The following is a 20,574-nucleotide window of genomic DNA, read 5'->3' as shown; positions in this document are numbered from 1 at the left end:
TCCTGAAGCCATCCGCCTACCTTCCCCTGGACTTGTAAATGCCTCCAACAACACTTGTGCCCCTAGAACTGTTAAGGCATGAGAGATGCACCGGCTTTGAGGTTGGGGATGTCGAAGCCCCAAAGCTTACCTCCATAGAGCAGCAAAGGACAGCATCTTCCTTCACATCCTGAGATTGCAAGAGCTGTGGAAGAGAGGGGCAGAGAGCACCACTGAAGGAGACATGCCGGCTACTGGTCCCTGTAGCTCCCTGCAGCCCCTGCCGACCTGCAGCCCCAGCCCTGATGCGGCCTGTAACAAACATCTCCAAGGTTCAGGCTAGAGTGAGAGCCCACAAAAGTCAGAGAGCAGAAAGTCAGTTGCGCCGGGTGGCCGTGATTTCTCCGACAGGGTTTGAGCAGCTGGAGGTCAGTGTGATGGTGCGATGTGGAGCCCCTGGGCCAGGTCTGAACACCGTGATTCAAGAGGCCACTGAAGAGAAAGCCTGCAGCAGTGAGTGCGCTGGGATCATCCAGTGTTAACAACTGGTCAGCAGAAGTCCTCAGGGAAATGAAATTAGCTTAGAGACGTATAATTGGTAACTCCTCTGTGGGTGAGGAGGTTCAGCCATTGACTCAGGCACCCCTGGGCCCTGGCCACAGGAGGAAGTCCAGGAGTCAAAGCCCTCTTCTCCACTGGCCCAGTGCTGTAGACTTTCAAACCCACAAACCTGTGGACTTACTCAGGGGCTGGAACTGTTTCCTAACTAGGGCCATGGCTGGGCTGCTCAGCGCTCAGTCCTGCCGTGCTACAGTCCATGCTTCCCCCGACTTGCCTGGCTCATTCTCTCAATCTCTCTGTCTCTTTTAAATTGAGATATCATTCACATAACACAAAATCCACCATTTTAAAGTATATAATGCAGTGCTTTTTAGGATATCCCCAGAATTGTGCAACCATCACCACTATTTAAGTTCTGAACATTTTCATCACTCCCCATACAAACCCATACCCATTAGCAGCCATTCCCTGTTCCTCCTCACTCCAGCCTCTGGCAACTCCCCCCGACTCTATGTCTCTATGGAGTTGCCCGTGCTGGACATTTTATAGAAATGGAATCACACAATATGTGGCCTTTTGTGATTGACTTCTTTCACTTAATGTTTTCAGGGTTCATTCATGTTGTAGCATATACCAGAATCTCATTCCTTTTTGTGGCTGACTAATATTCCATTGTAAGGATATGTCACATTTTGTTTATCCATTCATCTGTTAATGGACTTTTGCGTTGTTTCCACCTTTTAGCTATTAGGAATAGTGCTGCTATGAACCTTCGTGTACCAGGCTTTTCCTGGATGCATGTTTTCAATTCTCCTGGATATTACATAGGAATAGAATTTCTGGGTCATGTGGTAACTCTATGTTCAGCTTTTTGAGTAGCTGCAAGACTGTTTTCCCACAATGGCTCCATCATTGTACACTCTCACCAGCAATGCATGAGGGTTCTGGTTTCTCTACAGCCTCACCAATGCTTGCTATGTCCCAGTTTTCTGATTCACTCTCTCTTGAACCCCCAGCAGCACTGGTGTGCTGACACCGAGTGCTTGAAACCCTCTCTGGGCATGGCTTCCGAGAAGCTCACCAAGCCCCACGGACCACTCCTACCACAGCCCTCTTTGCTGGCTAATGCTTTTTCTCTCAGTTCCTAAAACAGGCATTCCTCCAATATTTTCCTCCCCAAATAGTTATTGTCAAGCTTCTGCTCTTCTCAATGCCGTCCCCTCCTGCCATGTTGATCACCATGACTCTCAGGGACCCCACATCTAGCTCATCTGCACGAACCTTCCCACACTCATTGGGCTTCACTTTCTGGATGACACTATGGCTTTATCATCTTTGCCTCAAAGCAGCTCCATGTTACCTCCAGCTCAAAACCTCAGTCATTTTGCTCTCCCCTTACCATCCATAACCAAGAAGGTACCAGGTTCTGGTAGTTTTCCTGGTAAAACATCCTGGAGACATTTTAGTCCCACTTTTCCAGGTCCCTGGCCTTACTCAAAGGTGAGGTTTTGTTGCTTCCCTCATGGAGGACTGTCCCGCTTTCTGATGCGTCATCCTGGTCCCCACTTCCTTCCCCTGCAATTTATCTTGTACACAACTGGCCAGAGTGATCTTCCTAGCATGCCACAGCCCACGCTACTGTCCCGCTTAGGAAATGTTGGACGCAGAGACGGTTCTGTTGCTGGCAAACTTGAGAGCATCACCTAGTCACAGGGATCCAGGTCAGGCCACAGTTAACTCCTAACCCACAACTCAAGGGAGCCCAGTAACCAACATCTAACTCAATTCATGCAAAGGTGATTCACTGCTTTTATGGAGAAGCATTTTGGCACATTTCATGTACAGAAATCCTTGAACTATGTCTAGTAGGTACTCAAATATTGAGTGGAATGTGGAATGAATGAAAATATACTACATGCTGTATAAACCATAACAACAACCTTCCTACAACTTCCATAACCTCAAAGTCAGTAGAGATCAATCAGACTACAGACTGGGTCTCTCTGATCTCAACACAGTCCTGTTCCAGATGCCAGGTCTCCTTGATCACACTGTAGAGAGATGCCGAGGTGGCACTTTGAAAGCAGCACAGATCTACCAAAACAAAAGAGACAAAGTCACAAGTATCTGCCGAGCGCCTGCGCCAGGCCAGCACAGTTCACTGCAGAGAACAAGACAGACCAGGCCCTGCTCCAGGGCGGTGGAAATGCAGCTCCGGGGCGGTGGAAATGCAGAAAACAAACCAATAAACATCTCTATCAGATGGCGGTAAGCACTGTGATGCAAAGCAGCACTTGTGAGGTGATGAATATGTCAATGAGTGTGGTTGAATCACTCCACATTGTATTCATCTTGATCACCGCTGACTGTAACCTCAAACTCTTAGGCTCAAGCAATCCTCTGTCCTCAGCCTCCTGTGTAGATGGGACCACAGGTGCAGGCCATCATGCCCTGCTAATTTTTTTTATTTTTTGTAGAGACAGGGTCTCTCTTGAGACCCAGGCTGATCTTGAACTCCTGGCCTCAAGTGATCCTCCTGCCTTGGCCTCCCAAAGCACTGAGATTATAGGTGTGAGCCACCATGCTTGGCCTGGTTTATGTCTCAAGGGGACCATTCTGCCTGCTGTAGGAGGGAAGGGTGGACATTGAGGGACCTGGCCAGGCATGGTGGCAGTGTGGCCTAGGGCAGCAGCAGGGGCAGAGAGCAAGACGGGTCAGGCCTGCACACATTTGCCTCTAGAGTGGATGGGGAAGGTGAGAGCTTGGGGCCAGGGAGAAATCATTTCTACTTCAGGCCCCTCTTTGGTTAAAGCCATGGGTTTCCATGACTTCTTCCCATGCAGGTTAAAGGGCTGCACTCCATAGGTGGTGTTTAGACTCCAAATGACTTTGTATCTTTGGGGCTCTCCATCCTCTCTCCATCCTTTAAGGCTGGGTCACTTCCCAGCTGTTCCTCGGACCCTTCCTGACCACCCCAGTCCCTGCCCTCTCTGCTTCTCACTCCCAGGCACTCCTGCTTTCCCCTCCATGCACATTCCACACAAGTTAAGACATTTTCCAGGGTGAACTGTCGGCTTCTTGAAGTCAGGGACAGTGCCAAATTCATCTCTGCTGCCCTTTAACCCCAAGCAAAGCCCCTGGCAACAGTGGGGATTCATGAACTGTTGGTCAACATGATTTATGCATTTCTTTTTTGCATTTTTAAAAGGAAGGGTAGAAGGTGAGAAGAGGGTAAAAGATGGCATTCTGAGGGCACATCCTCATTTACTCACTGAGAGCTGGAGCCAAAGTTTTCATCTGGGCATGATATAGTCAAGAAGGAGAGGCAAAATCATGCCCAGCCAACCCTGGGGACTGGTCATGTTGCTGGCTCAAAATCTGCATTCTGCACATCCTTAATTCTTCCTGTCTCCTGTCATGTTGCATCCATCCACCCAGCCTAGGGGCCCCGCAGCAGGAGCTACAGCATTCACCACAGGAGCTGAGGACCCACGGCAGGCTTGGCTGCAGGCCAAACTAGGGTGCAGGCTCCAGGGCCGCAGGAGTGCTTGACTGGCCAGAGCCACTTTCAGGGACCAGACCTCATTCTCCTTGGTAACTTGGTCAGAACTGGCCTGAGAACTGGGTTTGCAGCAGATACATAGAAAAGAAATCATTTTGGGATGAGTGAGCAGAGGTGGGCCTTAAACTGCTCAAATGATGAGCAGGTGGAGAGCAACGGTCAACCAGGGGAGGGAACAGTATGGGCTGCACACGTGACAGGCACTGAGGACCCTCGGGGTCTCGCATCCCACCCACATATTTCCAACTCTGGGCCTCTGCATACTTGTCGCTGGAAATTCTTGGCCACCGCAGATCCACAGACCTCACTCCCTCATCCTATGCAGGGCTCTGCCCAAACATCCCCAGGGCAGACAGGCCTTCCCTGAGCAGCCACCATCCCCCACCTACCTCCCAGCTCACCCCTTTCTGCGGCCCCTGACATATACTTGTTTGCCTATTGCCCGTCTCCCCGCTCTAGAAGGCAAGCTCCATGAGGGTAGGGCGATGTCGGTCCACTGCTCTCCCCAACATCTGGCACACATTGGAAAATATTTGCTCAGAAACATGCTTTGGGAGGCAGGGAGAAAACTCGCCCAGCTGAGAGTCTGTGACAGGAAAGGAAAATGCTCACCCAGAGAGACTGCTTGCAAGGCCCTCTGATGCACGTACCTTTGAAAAGATGAGAGTGAGGGGGATGTGGTTACCTACCCCTCCCCATACCCCTGTCACCAGAAGGGACATGGCACAGAATTATTATCGATGTGTCTGCAAACATAGAGTGCTTGTAGAAATACAAGCTGGTATCACTCTATAGATGGCAATTTGGTGATAATCATCAACAATAGAAGTGTCCACACCCTCTGACCCAGCAATATTACTTCTAGGAATTTATCCCACCCATATAACCACACACATGCCATACAACACGTGTACACTAGTTGCTATACTATTTTTAGAGCAAAAGATTGAAAGTAACCTGGACCTCTCCCAACAAGGGGACTGGTGAAGTAGTTACAGTATGCCCATGTGGGCTACTCTGGGGCAGTGACCCCTCTCCCGCACTGGGGTCTGCGGATGCCCAAGGAGAGCCAAGGGAGGCTTCCACCAGTCAGTGCCTGGGGGACTTTCTTGGGCCACAGGCAACGGTCTCCCTCATCTAGAGGACCCAAGAGGCTGGGATAAAGATTAGTAAGCAGGTTCTAGAAAAAGTTGGAGGTGGGGGGTGTGACTTATCCTGCAGCAAGCCTACCTGAGTCATGGGGTCCAACATCCAACTGCGAGGGGCTGGTTCAGGGCCTGGGAGGGTCCTGTGACTGTCTGGGACCGGGATCGGAGGGAAAGGTGGGCCTAGCCACACTTACTCAGCAGGGAAAATGGGGATTAACATCAGGAGAATTCTGTGTGGTCTTGCTGGAACTCTTTTTTTTTTTTTTTTTTTTTTTTAAGACACGGTCTCACTCTGTCCCCCAGGGCAGAGTGCAATGATACAATCATAGCTCACTATAGCCTCAACCTGCTGGGCTTAAGCAATCTTCCAGCCTCAGCCTCCCAAGTAACTGGGAGCAGGGGTGCACCACCATGTCTGGCTAATTTTAAAAAATTTTTTTACTAGAGACGAGATCTCACTATGTTGCCCAGGCTGGTTTTGAACTCCTGAGCTCAAGTGATCCTCCCACCTTGGCCTTCCAAAGTGCTAGATAAATTATAGGCATGAACCACCCCACCTAGTCTGGAACTTCTTTCTTATAGTAAATTTCCCTCATATGCTTCCCTAGGGTGCTTAGCAGGAAAAAAAAATCCTTAAAATAAAAATTGCTGGTAGAAATCACAGGAAAGGGGGAAGGTAAGTATCTGGTGGGAATGAAACTCCAGACAGAGTGGGTGGTGGCCCTGGGTGGGGAAGAGGCAGAACCCGGGAGCTGATGCGAAGGAAGGGAGGGCAGCTGGGGACGCAGCCGCAGGCGGATGTCGCTGGCTGACACAGTGGGGCTGCTCAGTCAATGCTTCTCCCGGGGAGGGAAGTGCGCCTGGGGCCCTGGTGTGTCCTGAGACTAGCTTCTCAGGGGGCTCTGGTCCCTTGCCTGTGCCTGCCAGGTTCTGAGGTTTAGGGACAAGTGAAGTAATAATATGAGAAATTTCGAGAAGAGCCAGGGCCTGCCAGGCACTAGAGGCTCTCAATGTGGCTGCATCTCCCTCCGAGGAGAGAGGGAGACGCTGACAGGGCTGCGTGGAAGCCTCCCGGAGTCCCAGGGGTGTTGACAGTGAGCGCTTTGCCCTGACAATCAAGGGTCTCCTCCTCATCTCTTCTGCAGCCCACAGCCTGCGTGCCTTCCACTTTCTGTGATGGGGCTGCTTGGGCCTGCAGAGCGGTTCCACAGTCTCCCTGCTCTTTTTCTTCCCTTCTCGTATCTTTGTGACTTCCCCTTCCCATGCCTTCTTCCCTGGGCACGCCTAAACTCCCCGCAGGCAGGCTCCTGGGGCCGCTGCCCCTGCTCCCCCTACTCCCCCAACTCCTGTCAGGGCAGAGGACAGACTGCCCAGGGCCCTAAGGCAGAGCTGGGGGCGGGTTCTCAACCCTAGAGCCCCCCCTTCCAACCTTATCTTTCTCTGGGTTGTTTGGGAAAGTCTGCATGAAGCCAAAAACCACATTGTGCGAGAGGCCCTCTTGCAAACGGCCTGCTGGGTTTTCTCAAGGAAGTCAGGGAAGGAGTTTCTCATCTTACTTGTCCCTCCCAGTTGCTGGAACGCAGAGAGCACAGGAAGGGCCTTGGTGGCTGCAGACCATGTCCTGTCCTCCCCCCACACACCTGCTTGGTTGCTGGCTTTTGAGAGTGGATTCTCAGACCCTTCGGGGTGAAAGGATGGTGGAGGATGCTCCCTCAGCCTCCCTTGGATGGGGCACACAGCTGAAGGCCCCACCTGCTGCTCTGTGTCAGAACAAGGGTCTGGCCTGCCTCTTCCAGGGGGCCCTTGGCACAACTCCACAGGCTTCCTCCCTGGGGCCCCGTCAGTGCCATTGCCCTCCCGGGCTCTCCATGCTTCAGGGTGACCAATGGCTGCCCAGAAATCCCTACTGAACTTGCCTTTAGTGGGTATCATCCCAAGGGAAGAACCTTTCCAGTCTTTTCTATCTTGGCCTAAATGACCTGTCCTATGTCCCATTTCTTCAGGGCTCTGATTTCCTAACAGACAGCTCATTTTGGGGATAAACGAATCCCTGCCAGTATGGAGAGGGCTGACTAGCTCTCTCATTTATGTATGTTCTATTTGGGATCGCCAGGAGACAACAGCTTCACTTAGCTCAAACACAGATCTCAAAAATTAGTGGCATCTTGAACAGTGACTTGTACACTCATGTTCCCAGCAACATTATTGACAATAGCAAGAGGCGGAACAACCCAAGTGTTCACTGAAAGATGAATAAATAAACAAGTGCTAAATCCATACAAGGGGAATATTACCCAGCCTTAAAAAGGAAGGCCATTGAGACACATGCCACAACACGGACGAGCCCCGAAGACATTATGCTAAGTGAAATAAGTCAGGCACAGAAGAACAAACACTGTATGATTCCACTTCTATGAGGTCCCTAGAGTAGTCAAATTCATACAGACAGGGAGCAGAATGGTGGGTGCCAGGAACTGGGAAGAGGGAGGATGGGGAGTGTTTCACGGGGACAGAGTTTCAGCTGGGGAAGGTGAAACAGTTCTGGAGATGGACGGTGGGGATGGTTGCCCAACAGTGTGAATATGCTTAATGCCAAAGAAGTGCACACTTAAAAATGGTTAAAATGGGCCGGGCATGGTGGCTCACGCCTGTAATCCCAGCACTTTGGGAGGTCGAGACAGGTGGATCACGATGTCAAGAGATCAAGATCAACCTGGCCAACATGGTGAAACCCCATCTCTATTAAAAATACAAAAATTAGCTGGGTGTGGTGGTGCGGGCCTGTAGTCCCAGCTACTCGGGAGGCTGAGGCAGGAGAATTGCTTGAACCCAGGAGGCAGAGGTTGCAGTGAGCTGAGATCGTGCCACTGCACTCCAGCCTGGCGACAGAGTGAAACTCTGTCTCAAAAAAAAAAAAAAAGTTTAAAATGGTAAGCTTTACATAATGTTATATATATATGTATGTATTTATTAACCAATAAAAAATGGTTTTTTAAAAAATGGCAGGCTGAGCGGGGTGGCTCATGCCTATAATCCTAGCACTTTGGGAGGCCAAGGTGGGTGGATCACTTGAGGCCAGGAGTTTAAGACCAGCCTGGACAACATGGCAAAACCCCATCTCTACTAAAAATACAAAAATTTGCCAGGCATGGTGGCAGACGCCTGTAATTCTAGCTACTTGGGATGCTGAGGCAGGAGAATCGCTTGAACCCAGGACACAGAGGTTGCAGTGAGCCGAGATCTCACTACTGCACTCCTGCCTGACCGACAGAGTAAGACTCTGTCTCAAAAAAAAAAAAAAAAAGGCATTGGTAGGAGCAGGCATCCTCTGTGTGGGCAGGACTGTCCCTCTCCTCTGCTGTCACCTCTGGAAGACGAGCTGCATCCATGAAGGAGACCAGCCTGCTCTACCTGGGGATCAGAGGCCCTGGGGTGGGGGGAGGAGCAGCCCACTCATCAGAGTCTCTGGCACTGACGGGGATGTGGGCGGGCTGGGGCAGGCAAGCCTCCTGTGCCCTCGAACGGCGAAATGTGTTTCTTGGACAAGAATCCAAGGCAATTGTGCGAGCCCACACAGTGTTTGTTCGGAAGCGAATGCATTCCTGTCCTATTGTCTCTGCCGGAGACTTGTTGTGGGCACACCCATCATATCCTCCCTCAGGGAGAAACCAAGGTGCTCCAGTCAGGCTGTGGCTGTGGGAGGCCCCACAGCAGCCAGGGAGAAAGGCAGCCTGGTGGGAGTCTCCTGGAGTCCCTGGGGGAAGGGCCATGGGCACAGGCAGGCTGCCCAAGGCATGCCCAGGATGTAACCAGGCTGGTAGCTTGGGATGCCACCCTGCAGGGAGGGAAAGGGGGTGCTGAGAACTCATGGGGCAGCCTCGCTGTGCAGGGAGGGATGAGCACTGGCAATCCCAACGTCTTGCCTTGCTAGTGAGGGGTGCAGTGTCCATCCGAGGCGGGCTGGCCAGCCCACCTTGACCACCTCAGCTCACCCACAGCACAGCCTTCTACTGTGGGAGAGCAAACCCAAGCCACCTAAGGCAGCTGCAGAAAAAGCTCAGCCCAGCCCCTGCCTGGAGGAGCCTCCTTCCTTTGGTAGCGACTGGAGGTGGCCACAGGGGCAGCCATGAGGGAGCCAAAGTGGGAGGTTTGCAGAGGGCTGTGATTGGCTGGAGAACAAAGCCAGCCTGGGAGCTGAGGTTGGCTGGCTGGGCCAGTGGATGAGCCAGGGCTGTGGGAGGACAAGGTGAAGGTGTGGAAAGAATTGTAGGGCAGGAGAGAGGGAAACAAAGCAGAAAAGATAGTGACAGGTAAAGGCCGTGGTGGCGGAGGAAGCCACAGAAATGGGCACACATGCTGACAGTGGAGAGAAAGGGGACAGGGGGAAGAATGAGGCAGAGTCAGAAGAACCACACCTGCAGGGGTCTAGGATGGTTGCCACCTACATGTCAGGAGTACCCTCCGGGACAGCTGGCCCATCCACCCTGTGCCTCTGCGGGACCTGGACCTGTACCTACAGCCAAACCTGGAGGACAGCCCAGGGACTGTGCCTATGGTAATGACGAGTCATCAAGAAAAGGGCCAATTATGTCTAGGTCTCTGTTCAGGGAGGCAGGGAAGTAGATAATCTATCCAAGAAAGGCTATCATCAAAAATGTGCATCAGGCTTGGAGTCAGAAGACCTGCTACACACTAAGACTAGCCCCCTGGCATGCCACTTAATCACTCTGCATCTCAGCTTCCTCACCTGAGAACAAGGATAGTATCTGCCTAGGATTGTTTGGAGAGTCAATTGAAATAATGTATGTGAAAGAGCTTTGATAAGTGCAAAGCTTGATTCAAATGTAAGGTGTTATTATTATTATTATGTTTATATCTTTATAAACATATATCTTCCCTGAAGATCTCAACATGCTTTGTATGCACCATTCCTTTTACCCTCATGACACTCCTGTGGAGACAGGGAAAGGCCACAGGTATTATCATATCTGCTTAATTGGTAGAGAAACTGAGGCTCAGTAGTTAAGTGGCTTGCACAACCCAGACAGACAGCAGGTCTAAGTGGAAATGGAAGGTGCTGGAGAGTCCTGGATCTGTGCTCTCTCCTTTACGGAATGATATTAATTTCCCACATTAGCTAATTCTTATTTTGCTGGTTGGAGCTCATAATTTTTTTTTTTTTTTTTTTTTTTGAGACGGAGTCTTGCTCTGTCACCAGGCTGGAATGCAGTAGCGTGATCTCGGCTCACTGCAACCTCTGCTTCCCGGGTTCAAGCGATTCTCCTGCCTCAGCCTCCTGAGGAGCTGGGACTACAGGCGCGCACCACCACGACCAGCTAATTTTTGTATTTTTAGTAGAGATGGGGTTTCACCATGTTGGCCGGGATGGTCTCCATCTCTTGACCTCGTGATTTGCCTGCCTCAGCCTCCCAAAGTGCTGGTATTACAGGTGTGAGCCACCATGTCTGGCTGGAGCTCGTAATTTTTAATTGTGTTGACTGGTGACAAGTCAACCTGAGCCTTCACAAAATTGAACTGATTTTACCTATTCTTTGTATTGGCCACTACCTATCCCTCCATCCACTCATCCACCCTTTTATCCATCTGTCTACTTGCCTACTCATCCATCCATCCATCCATCCACTCATCCATCCTTTCATCCATCTACCTACTCACCTACTCATCCATCTATCCATCCATCCACCCATCCATTCTTTCATTCATCTATCTATCCATACATCCATCCTTTCATCCATGTATCTATCCATCCATCGATCCATTCATCCTTTCATCCATCTACTCACCTACTCATCCATCCATCCATCCATCCATCCATCCACCCACCCACCTACCCATCCATCCTTTCATTCATCTGTCTATTCACCTATCCATCCATCCATCCATCCACCCATCCATCCTTTCATCCATCTATCTACCCATCTACTCATCTATCCATCCATCCACTCGGCAACATTTATGAAATATCTATGGTGTGTTAAATGCTACGTAAGTACAGGGATAACAAGAGGAACAATAAGACTTATAATTTATAGTCTAGTAGGGGGAAAGCAAGAGACTTGCTAGGTATATGGCATTGCAGCATAAGAAGGAATAGCGGTGGTGGAGAACTCCAGGCATATGGCATGAGAAAGATGTAAAAAAGCAAAAAATGTGCACTAGCAGAGTACAATGATGAATAAGTATTTCAAGATGCCTAAAATATATGGTGCTGGGGGTGGAATGTGCTGATAAAGAAGGCAAAGGCCACATATTAAAGGGCTCTAGATGCCATGGTACTGAGTTTGGATTTTATCCCAAGGGACTGGAGAGCCACTGAAAGATTTTAAACTGGAGGGTAGCATAGTAATACCTGTAGTTTAGAAAGATCCTATCTTGCATAGCATGGAGATGTAGGTAGGGTGGTGTTTGGACTGGAGGCAGGGGGACCGTTAGAAGGTTGCTGTGCAAAATTGGGGTGGCTTGAATTAAGGCTGGCAGGAAGGGAGGAGGATATTTAAGAGGCAGAATATGTTAAGAGGCAGAAGTGAGAGTGAGGAAAAGGATGAGGTAGAAGATGGCCAGCCCCAGGTTTGGGGTTTGGTCAACTGCATAAGTGATGATGCCATCAACAATATTGGGAAGGCAGGTGGAGGTGGTTTTAGGGAAAGTGAATGAGTTCAATGTTAGAAATACTGAGTCCAGGGTCCTTGGGGATGACCAGGGAAGATGACTAATGGGAGAATGGTAATCTGGGATCATCAGCACCCAGGGATTAGTCAAGCCATTGGTGTGAGTGAGGTGACCTGGAGAACACATGGAATGAGAAGAGAAGACAGCAGGGGCTCCCAACCTGAACACAGCAATGCCTAAAGGGTGAGAGAGGAAGAGGAATCCCCAAAGAAGGAAGAAAAGGGTGGTCAGAGAGTTAAGCAGAACAGGAGGAAATGGCGTCATGAGGGCCAAGAGTTCCAAGAAGTACAAGGTCACCAGTGTCAAAGCTCAGAGAGGTCAAGTAAAACGAACAATGACCAAGGTCCCCTGGATTTGGTGATTAGAAGAGCATGGGTGACCTTTGCCATGATGACTTCAGGGCTGCTACTGGGGCAGTGGAAGCCTGGGCTGGGCCCCGCAGGGTTGGAGAGTGTGAAGGAGGTCCAGAAGTGCAGACAGAAAGAGCACACCATTTCTTTCTTTTTCTTTGGAATGAATTTCTGTACTTTCTTCTCTCTCTCTCTCCCCCACCCCCAACCCCAACCCCCTTCTTCTCTTCCTTCCTTTCCTTCTTTTCTTTGTTTTTGGAACTTGCCTATGGAAGAAGAAAAGGGGAGGATGCTAGGGGAAAGACACTGGCACAGGGTCACCTAGAATGGTCTGGGAATCTGGTGTGGTTAAAGTAGGAGAGTCTTGAGCCAGTTTAAAGGTAGAGGTGAGGTGCCAGAGTGCAGGAGAAGAGGATAATCAGAAAGGAGGAAAGGATCAAGTACATAGATCTGCCTTAAAGAAGAGTAGTGTCGCCCTCTGAAGTGGGAGGAAGGGCTGGTGTGGCCATGGATATAGGTGCTTGTGTAGATGCTAATGTTGCCTAGCCTGGCACCAAAGGTACAAAATTAGTGCTGTTTTATGTTAATCGCTCTTGCCTGCCCACAGTGCAGACACCTTCAGCAGAGGGGAATGGGTCCCCATGCCACTTTTCCACCAGTCTAACATGGAGCCTTGGTATGGTGGTTATGGTCAGATGTCAGGAAATGTGTGGTTCTGACCTGGCCTTCAGTCCAAGCTTGTGCCCTGTGGTCTGGCTGCCAGCCCTCCTAACTAAGGCGGGCGGGCACCCTAGCGCGGACCAGGCGCCCCAGAGGGAATAATTAGCCTCCTTCCTGCCGGGCTTGCAAACCACCCCGTACAAAGTAGCGACAGTGGATGTCACATGGGGGATGCTTCATCCCACAGCTGGCCCGGGGGCTGGAAATATAATTTGGGGCTCAGGGTAGACACCAAATTCTTCTGGAGACATTGGATCCAGAAGGCAGGGCCACAACTCCAGCGGCTTCTCCTGTGGACCAAGCCCCAGCTAGTGGCCTAGACAGGGGCTAGTTCTGTTCACAGTCCCTGCAGCCAGGAATCCCCAGGACCCTGGGGTGGGTTTGAGACTCCAGGGAAGCAGCTGTGCCTGCAGCCAGTGCCTCCCAGCTTCCCCTTTAGGCCCTCCCCATCCCTTCTGGAAGCTTCTTCTGTGCTCACTGCCCCCAGTCCAAGATCCCTCCTGAGGAGTGAACAGGAAATGCCTAAGGCAGCTCTGAGGTTCCCCTTTTGAGAGGGGGCCTCTGAGGGTGAACAGCACCTCCGGAATCCTCATGCTCACCTGGCTTACATATTTTGAGTGGTTGTTCTATGTGCTCTGTGTGTTTTTAAAGATCCATTTGATCTTTCTACCAGATGATCTGAGTTAGGCACCACTGCAACGCTCTTCATGTCACAGCTACAGAAACTGAGGCACAGGGAAGGAAATGATTCCTCCAAGAGCACACAAGTAGGTAGAAAAATAGCTTCACTCCTGCTCCCCAGTGAGTGCCCACATAAATAGGCTGATGGGGAGAGGCCGGCCAAAGGTGGGGTGATGGCACATCTCGTTTGCCTGGAATAGTTCCAGTTTTCACCTGTCATCTCAAAGTCATTAGTAAAAGCATCCTTTCCACTCTCCAAACTGCCCTGATGTGGATAATATACAGTCACCTAGATAAGGGAGGGGTGCTGGGAGGTTGGGAGTTTTTCCCAGGCCTCCCAGATCCCCTGGGTAGTCCATAGCCCTCTGGCCTATTCCATTTCCCTTCCCCGTGCCTCAGGGCCCCCATTATAAATGGGGCCTCAGGGCCATCTAGGGGCTGGGTAGCTGGGGTGGGGAGGAGGGCTCGAGAGGCTACCAAGTGTCCCATGGCCTAGAGATGGGTGGTTATCATCACAGGAGATCAGAACTCCTGGCTCGCAGGCAGCACCTGAGCCTGCAAGCCCTCCCCACTCCCCAGGGAACAGGATGGAGTTATGGTCACTGGGAACACTGGGCACAGCTCCCTGCTGGAGCGCAGGGCCCTGGGGAGGGCAGATGGAGGAGAGAAGGGTAGAAGAGCAGTTACGCCCAGCCCCGCACTGGGCAGCCCAGTCAGCAGTGCCCGGCCTAGGGGGAAATCTCTGACCCTCCCCACTGAGGCCACCCTCTCCAGGAAGGACTGCACTGTATGTCTGACTCTGCACAACAGAGCTCCTTGAGACAGGGGATAGTTTGGGCAGCCAGGGGCCAGTCCTGGGGCTTGGGGTGGGTGGGAGGCTCCCCTCAAAGGCTCACAGGTCTCTGAAATCACAGGTCCCTCCACAGCCCCGACATCCACCAGGCTGGGACCCTGGGCAAGCAGAAGGGTAGGGCAGGGGGCTCAGGCTGCCATCTGCTTCTGGCTGAGCCTCCTCCCTGCCCCCAGCTCCAGCCCCTTCCCCCAGTCCCTGCCCCTGCTTCTGGCCCCTACCTCCACCCACCTGAGGCCTGGACTTGACCTTGCTGGCTGTGGGGGCAGGGTGTGATAAGTGTCTCCGTGGAGGGAGCTAGCTGCCTGCAAAGGCATTTTCCGCTCTCTAAAGTAAACAATCAAACAGGAAATTAATCGAGAAACCCACATCAACGGAAGGTTCAGGTTGTGATTTTCACAGCCCCAGAGCCAGGAAATTCAAAGTTATAGTTCCCATAGTAACTTGCCTGTAGAATCAGCGACTGCTGGGCTGGAACAAGGCCCTGTGGGGTCACCTAGGCCAGCCCTGGCCTCTGGAAAGCATTGCCCAGCAGTAAGTCTGAGAGTCTTGGGGTAGGCTGCTCTTCTGAGGCGGAACATTAATCCTGGGAACACTGCGAGGCCAGGGCTCTCCCTTCCGCGCTAACAGGAATGGGCGCTCGGCTGACCTCTCAAGGATTCCGTTGACCCATCTTCTATAATATATTCCCGTATTCCCTCTAGCACTCCCACCCACAGGCCTGCATTCCATGAAATGGGAATAATACTCACCAGGCCTCCTGCCTCACAGGCTTCAAGGCAGCCAAGAGCGGGGCTGAGCGAGGCCTGGTTTTTCACACTCAGGCCCCACCACCCTCGTTCTACTCAGTCCCATGAGGCCTGACCTCCCCATCCCCGCAGCCCCTGAATCTTGTAATTGGCATTGGCCCATCCCCTGGTTGTTTCTCTTCCAAGAGACATTTCAGTTGACTGACAAGTCCAGGAGCTTCGAAAACAGCCACCAAGGCAGCTCCATTACTTGAACGTCCTCGTCTCTCCAACCCTCCCACCCCCTGGCAGGACCAAATACATTGATATTAGCTTAGTGCACACTTAACTGCCCCCGACTGAGAACCAGGTAGATTTAATGAAACCGGAGGCAAAGCCTCCTCCACCTTCCAGTAGGTAGGGGCTGTGCGTCTTGGGTGGAGTTCTCTTTTGTGTGTGAGCGCTGAGGAGTCCCTGCCTGGCAGGAAAGGAGATAAGGGCGTTGGAGCTCAGCCCCAGAAGGAAACAGTCTGGAATCCTTCCCTGAGAGCCACCCTGCCCTCCCACCCGAGATGGCCACTGATAGCCGCCTGGCCTTATCAGCCAGGTGCGGGACCCCTGGGATAACACCGGCTGAGGAGACAGTGAGTGCTTCCCAGGCACCGGGCTGGTGGGAGAGGGGCCTGCCCGCCTGCCTGCCCACCAGCCTGGCCCCCGAGCCAGCGTCTTGAATCGAGCAAAGCAGTGGCAAGACAGAAGTGGCGCCTGCTGGAAAGAGACAGAGCGTCTCCTTGATTTCCTAACAGGCCCAGCCACATGCCAGGGGCGGACAGGCCAGCTCAGAACGCCTGGCCTGGCTTGCGAAACAGTCCTTTCCTCCTCTGGGTAAGCTTCCCTGGGGGCGACTAAACCGCAGTCCAGCCACTCAATTCCCTAGAGGAGCTGGGCTGAGCCGGGGCCACGAGGGCGCTGCCCTAGGCAGAGAGGTTGAGTTCTCTGCTGTCCCAGAGGGAAGCTCAGGGAGGGCCCGGCTGCAGAGGCCACCCATCAGCTCAGAAGGAGGGCCTCCCCATGCCCAGAGCCCAGGGGCCGCTCCAGCCACGGGCCCCTGCTTGCTCACCAACTGGGCACAAGATTATCTGCAAGGCTATGCCAACCTACAGTTCCCTGAGACTGGGAAGAAACTTCTTAGAGGATTGTTTATGGGATGCCTACATTAACCAGGTGCCCTCTTAAATGTAGGGGGCTTTTGCCAACCTCAGACTTTACAGAGCATGAGTCGGGGAGGGCATAAATAACGAGCAAGGGTCATTGGAGGACTTAGAAAAGGGACACACTGGCCCACTCCTCTGCCACCAAGCACGGAATTTTGAAGAAACCTTTGCTTAAACCATGTTCTTTTTTGCATGATAATCTTGGCATGCTGTATTGAAGAAGGATCAACACTTGTAGTAGCCTGGTTCCCAGACAGAGGTGCCCATCTTCTGGGGTGGGGGTGGGGGTGGGGGTGGAGTGAAGCCGTGTGGCAGGAGCTGGGTTGGAGGGCTATCCTTTGGGTGAGGAAGTGCAGCTGGTTCTGCAGTGGGTTTGGGCAGAATGCAGTAACCAAGGACCAACTGGGTAGGGACAGCTGGGCCGGAGACAATTAAGCTCTGTTACTGTTCAGAGAAGAATCGGGCTGTGCTAAGGGCATAATTAGCATTGTGCTCAGAGGAGCAGCCACCCATTGGAGGAGCAGACAGGCCTGGGCTGAGAAAAGGGTCTGGGGCTGCCCAGGGTGTCAGTAGGCATTTGGTAAGTACTCTTTGCCAAGTCTAAGAGACTCAGAGATAAGAGAAGTTAATTGGCACCTGGAAGTTTGTTTGGCTTTAGAGCCTTACCCTTAGCAGAATATAAATTTTAATAATGGGGCAACTCTTTTTCTAAGTCGAGATGATCTTTTTGGATGAATGAGCATGTGAGTCAATATTTTGTTATCACCCGTGCATTCTCACTGTGTTCAACTGACCAGGCTGCATGGGGATGAGGGCTTAGCCTGGCATTCAGGCGGCTCGCTGGGCCACTTCTGCTCTGGGCCCTACAGTCTTCCCACCTTGCCCCCTTCACAGACCTCCAATCCACCCAAACTCGTCTGTTCACAGGTCTAAGGATGCATCCTGCCCTTATCTGCCTCTGGGTTTTGCTGACAATTCTCTTGGCTGAGCATGCCTTTTCTGATCTTGGCTCCATTGACCAGATCCCTTAAGAACAATGGTAACAGCCTCATCCAGGAAGCCTTCCCTGATCTTCTCTGACCTCCGTAGCCAGAAGACTCACCACTCCCAGCCTGGGAGCAACTGTTGCTTCTACCTAGTTCTAGGTCTAGTCTAGCATCTACCTAGACTAGCTTTTCTTCACACTGCTCACACAGGCACTTGAGTCCACCTGGGCCTCTCGGAAGACCTGAAGATTGGATTTGAAAGAAAGCATGGCTTTCTGCTGGCTGGGGTGAGGCCATTCGGAAGGGCCTCTGTTCCCTGGGATGCAGCCCCCCAGTGACATAAAGCCTTGGAGCACAGCAAGTCCAACTTCCCCAGGGTGTCTGAAGGGGGTAGTAAAAACTTTTCATTCATTCACTCATTCAACAAGGAGGCACAGATCCTGGCCTTATAGATTTATGAGTCTAGGAGGGAAAGACAGATGTTGCATAAGCAGATCAGCATTTGGAACTAAGGCTGTAAAGTGAGACTGCCTGGATTCTAATCCTGATTCAGCCGCCCCACTAGTCATGTTGTGCAATACAGGCAACCCCTCTGTGTCTCAGTTTCCTTACCTGTAAAGTGGTGATACTAATATTACCTCCCGCCAAGGGTAGTTGCAAGGATTAAAGAAGAGGATGTGGGGTGTTTAGGATAGTATCTGGCACACAGTGAGCTCAGTCAGTGGTGGCTCTTAGAACTGAGTGGGCTGCAAGTGGCACAGTGTAGAGTGTGCTGTGGGGTCAGTGACGGGAAGAACTGTTCTCACCTGGGTCAGGAGAGGAGGCTCAGGGACAGCTTCCTGGGAAGAAACCTTTGAAGCTACAGCCAGGAGAGTGGGATGAGGAGAGGAAGAGAGGGAAGGACACCACAGGCAGGGAGAAAAGTGAGTCAGGAGTGCTCAGAGAGAGGGTGGCAGGGTGAGACTGAGAACAGGAGGGGTGAGCCAGTGAGAGGGCTGGTGGGGTAATTCAGGGGAAAGGAAACAGTGGCCTAGCCGAGCCGTGGAGAGGCAGAAAAGTGGTGGCCAGATTCAAGAAAATCTGCAAGAGCTGCTGCTCACAGACCCTGGGAACTGGCAGCAGGGTGGGGGTTGGTGGTGAGTCAGGGATGGCCTCGGGGCTGTAGCCGGCACAGCCTGGAGGTCCTTCTCCGGGAGGAGGTGCAGGCTTGGGGAGCAGAAGACAGGTCCCACTAGGACACTTAGAGATTGAGGGGCCGGTGGGCAGGCCCGGGGAGGTGTCAGGGAGATGTGCCTGGGCCTGAGATGCAGATCTAGAGTTTGGGGGCTGCTGCTGCCCTTGAATCTGCCTGTGACCAACACAGGCTTCAGGGCCTGCCCTGGCAAATCACTATTGCTGCCTGTCCCTTGGCAAATCCCTCAACTTCTCCATATGCTTCTGGTTAAGGGGCCACCAAATAAATGAAGTGTTGGAGAAGGCTGTAAAGGTGAACACAGTGCCTAAGTGAAGGCTCCTACACTAAACTCTGTGTTGGCCCCGAGGGAGACAAAGGTTGTGCAGTAATGCATATACTTTGAGCCCACCCAAGTGTGCATTGCCACAGCCTCAAGCACAGACATGCTGTCTGTGTTGTGCTCTCTATGAAGTGTGACTATAAAGAGGACTTGTTTCAGGGGGGGCAGACAAAAAGCAATCTATATATTTCCTCAGATTTTCTCCAGTATCTGCCTGTGCAAGGACCCAGGTGAGACATCTTCCAGGCGGCCACTGCAGCGAGAGGCTCACGTGAGGCGTGGGCAGCCCAGCACGCTCAACTCTAGGAGGGCACTGGCTTGGGAAGGCAGCGCACCTGCCTTCTGATAGGCATTTCGCCTGGGATGAAAGTTCAGTGTAGGCTCCAGCTCCTATGTGAGTCTACCCACAAGCCAATGGGCTGTTGATGTGCCGGGGTGTTGGGAGAAAAGCAGGTGCTTTGTTGCTGTCATTTCTGGATTTTAAGTAATGCCAAGACTACATACTTGGAGAAGTGAGAACTCTTCCTACTTTAGGGACACTGATAGGGAGCAAGTTTGGGGGAAAGTAGAAAAAAAATCAGTTCTTCTATTTTCCAAGGTAAAATAAAACCCCAGGGAAGACGGACTTTGTTTTTAAAAGTCTCTCTTCCTCAGTGTGCCCCCTTTCTGGCATTGGACAGCAAAACCAAATCAGAGTTCCAGAGACAGCCCCACTCCCTTCCCACCAGGGAGGGTGTGGGTGTGGGGGATTCTTAGCCTCGCAGTCACCCAGTTGCCCAGGGCTGCTGGGACAGGTTGGTGGGGGGCAGGGGCTCAGGGCATTTGGGAGCAGGGAGAGGGATGCATCCAGTGGGTAGTTCCCAGCCCTGTGTTTGTACTGGATCCACCTAGGAGAGAAACAGATCCAGCCCTCACTCTTTGATTTTAGGGCTATGTAGGGCTGTGGGGGCCTAGGAATCTGTATAGTAAGATCTCTGGGTGTTTCTGGTGCAGTCAGAGTGGGCACCACTGAGAAAAATGTCTCTTCAGGTGGATGGGAGTGGCAGAGGCTCCATAAATGACTGAGACCCTCTTCTTAGCTCTAATCGCCTTTGTTCAGTTTGGGCTGGGCTCACCCAGGCTCAGGTGCCCCTAGGCCCATAGCTTCCACCCCTGCCTTCAGGTGCTTCCCCCAGCCCAGACCTCAGCCCTCCCCAGCTCCCAGGCCACTCCTCCTCCTCTGAGTTCCTGCAGCACTGAGAATTTGAACCCCGGATGTGACATGAACAGTGGTCTCGGTGTCCTCTGAGTGGGGATGTGTGCCAGGCCCCTGCTAAATGCTTGATGGGCCTTAGACAGCCCCCTTCTCGCCCCCACCCTGTGAGGCAGGCACCAGTGCTCCCTTGCTCTAGGGAGGGGCTCTTGTGAGCACAGGGATGAGGATTTGGATCCGAGACCATGAGGCTGTTCTTCCTCCCTTTACCAATGTGTGTATGGGAGGCCCCGGGAAAGGAGACCCCCCAGCCCCTGGGCATTGGATGGGAGCCAGGAGGAGAAAGATGAGGTCCCCAGTCCTTGGCAGCTCGTAACCTCTGGACCTCACTCCTTTGCC

At 52.1% G+C, this 20,574-nt stretch overlaps 1 protein-coding gene across 26 annotated transcripts in view; it reads right to left on the bottom strand.

The window, feature by feature from the left end:
* The window catches only part of CTIF (cap binding complex dependent translation initiation factor), a 328,445-nt gene that overhangs the window by 5,442 nt on the left and 302,429 nt on the right, over positions 1–20,574 (bottom strand). For all 26 annotated transcript variants that reach the window (XR_010151927.1, XR_010151928.1, XR_010151929.1 and 23 more), the window contains one exon: positions 131–184. Coding sequence is in view for 12 of the 26 variants with exons in the window: in XM_063795662.1 (XP_063651732.1) it covers positions 131–184 (54 nt within the window). In the remaining 14 variants the exon portion in view is untranslated. The remainder of the gene's footprint in view (positions 1–130; positions 185–20,574) is intronic.

This window comes from Pan troglodytes, chromosome 17 (assembly GCF_028858775.2).
Source record: "Pan troglodytes isolate AG18354 chromosome 17, NHGRI_mPanTro3-v2.0_pri, whole genome shotgun sequence".
Lineage (NCBI taxonomy): Eukaryota > Metazoa > Chordata > Mammalia > Primates > Hominidae > Pan > Pan troglodytes.
This window is presented reverse-complemented; position numbering and strand designations above follow the sequence as displayed.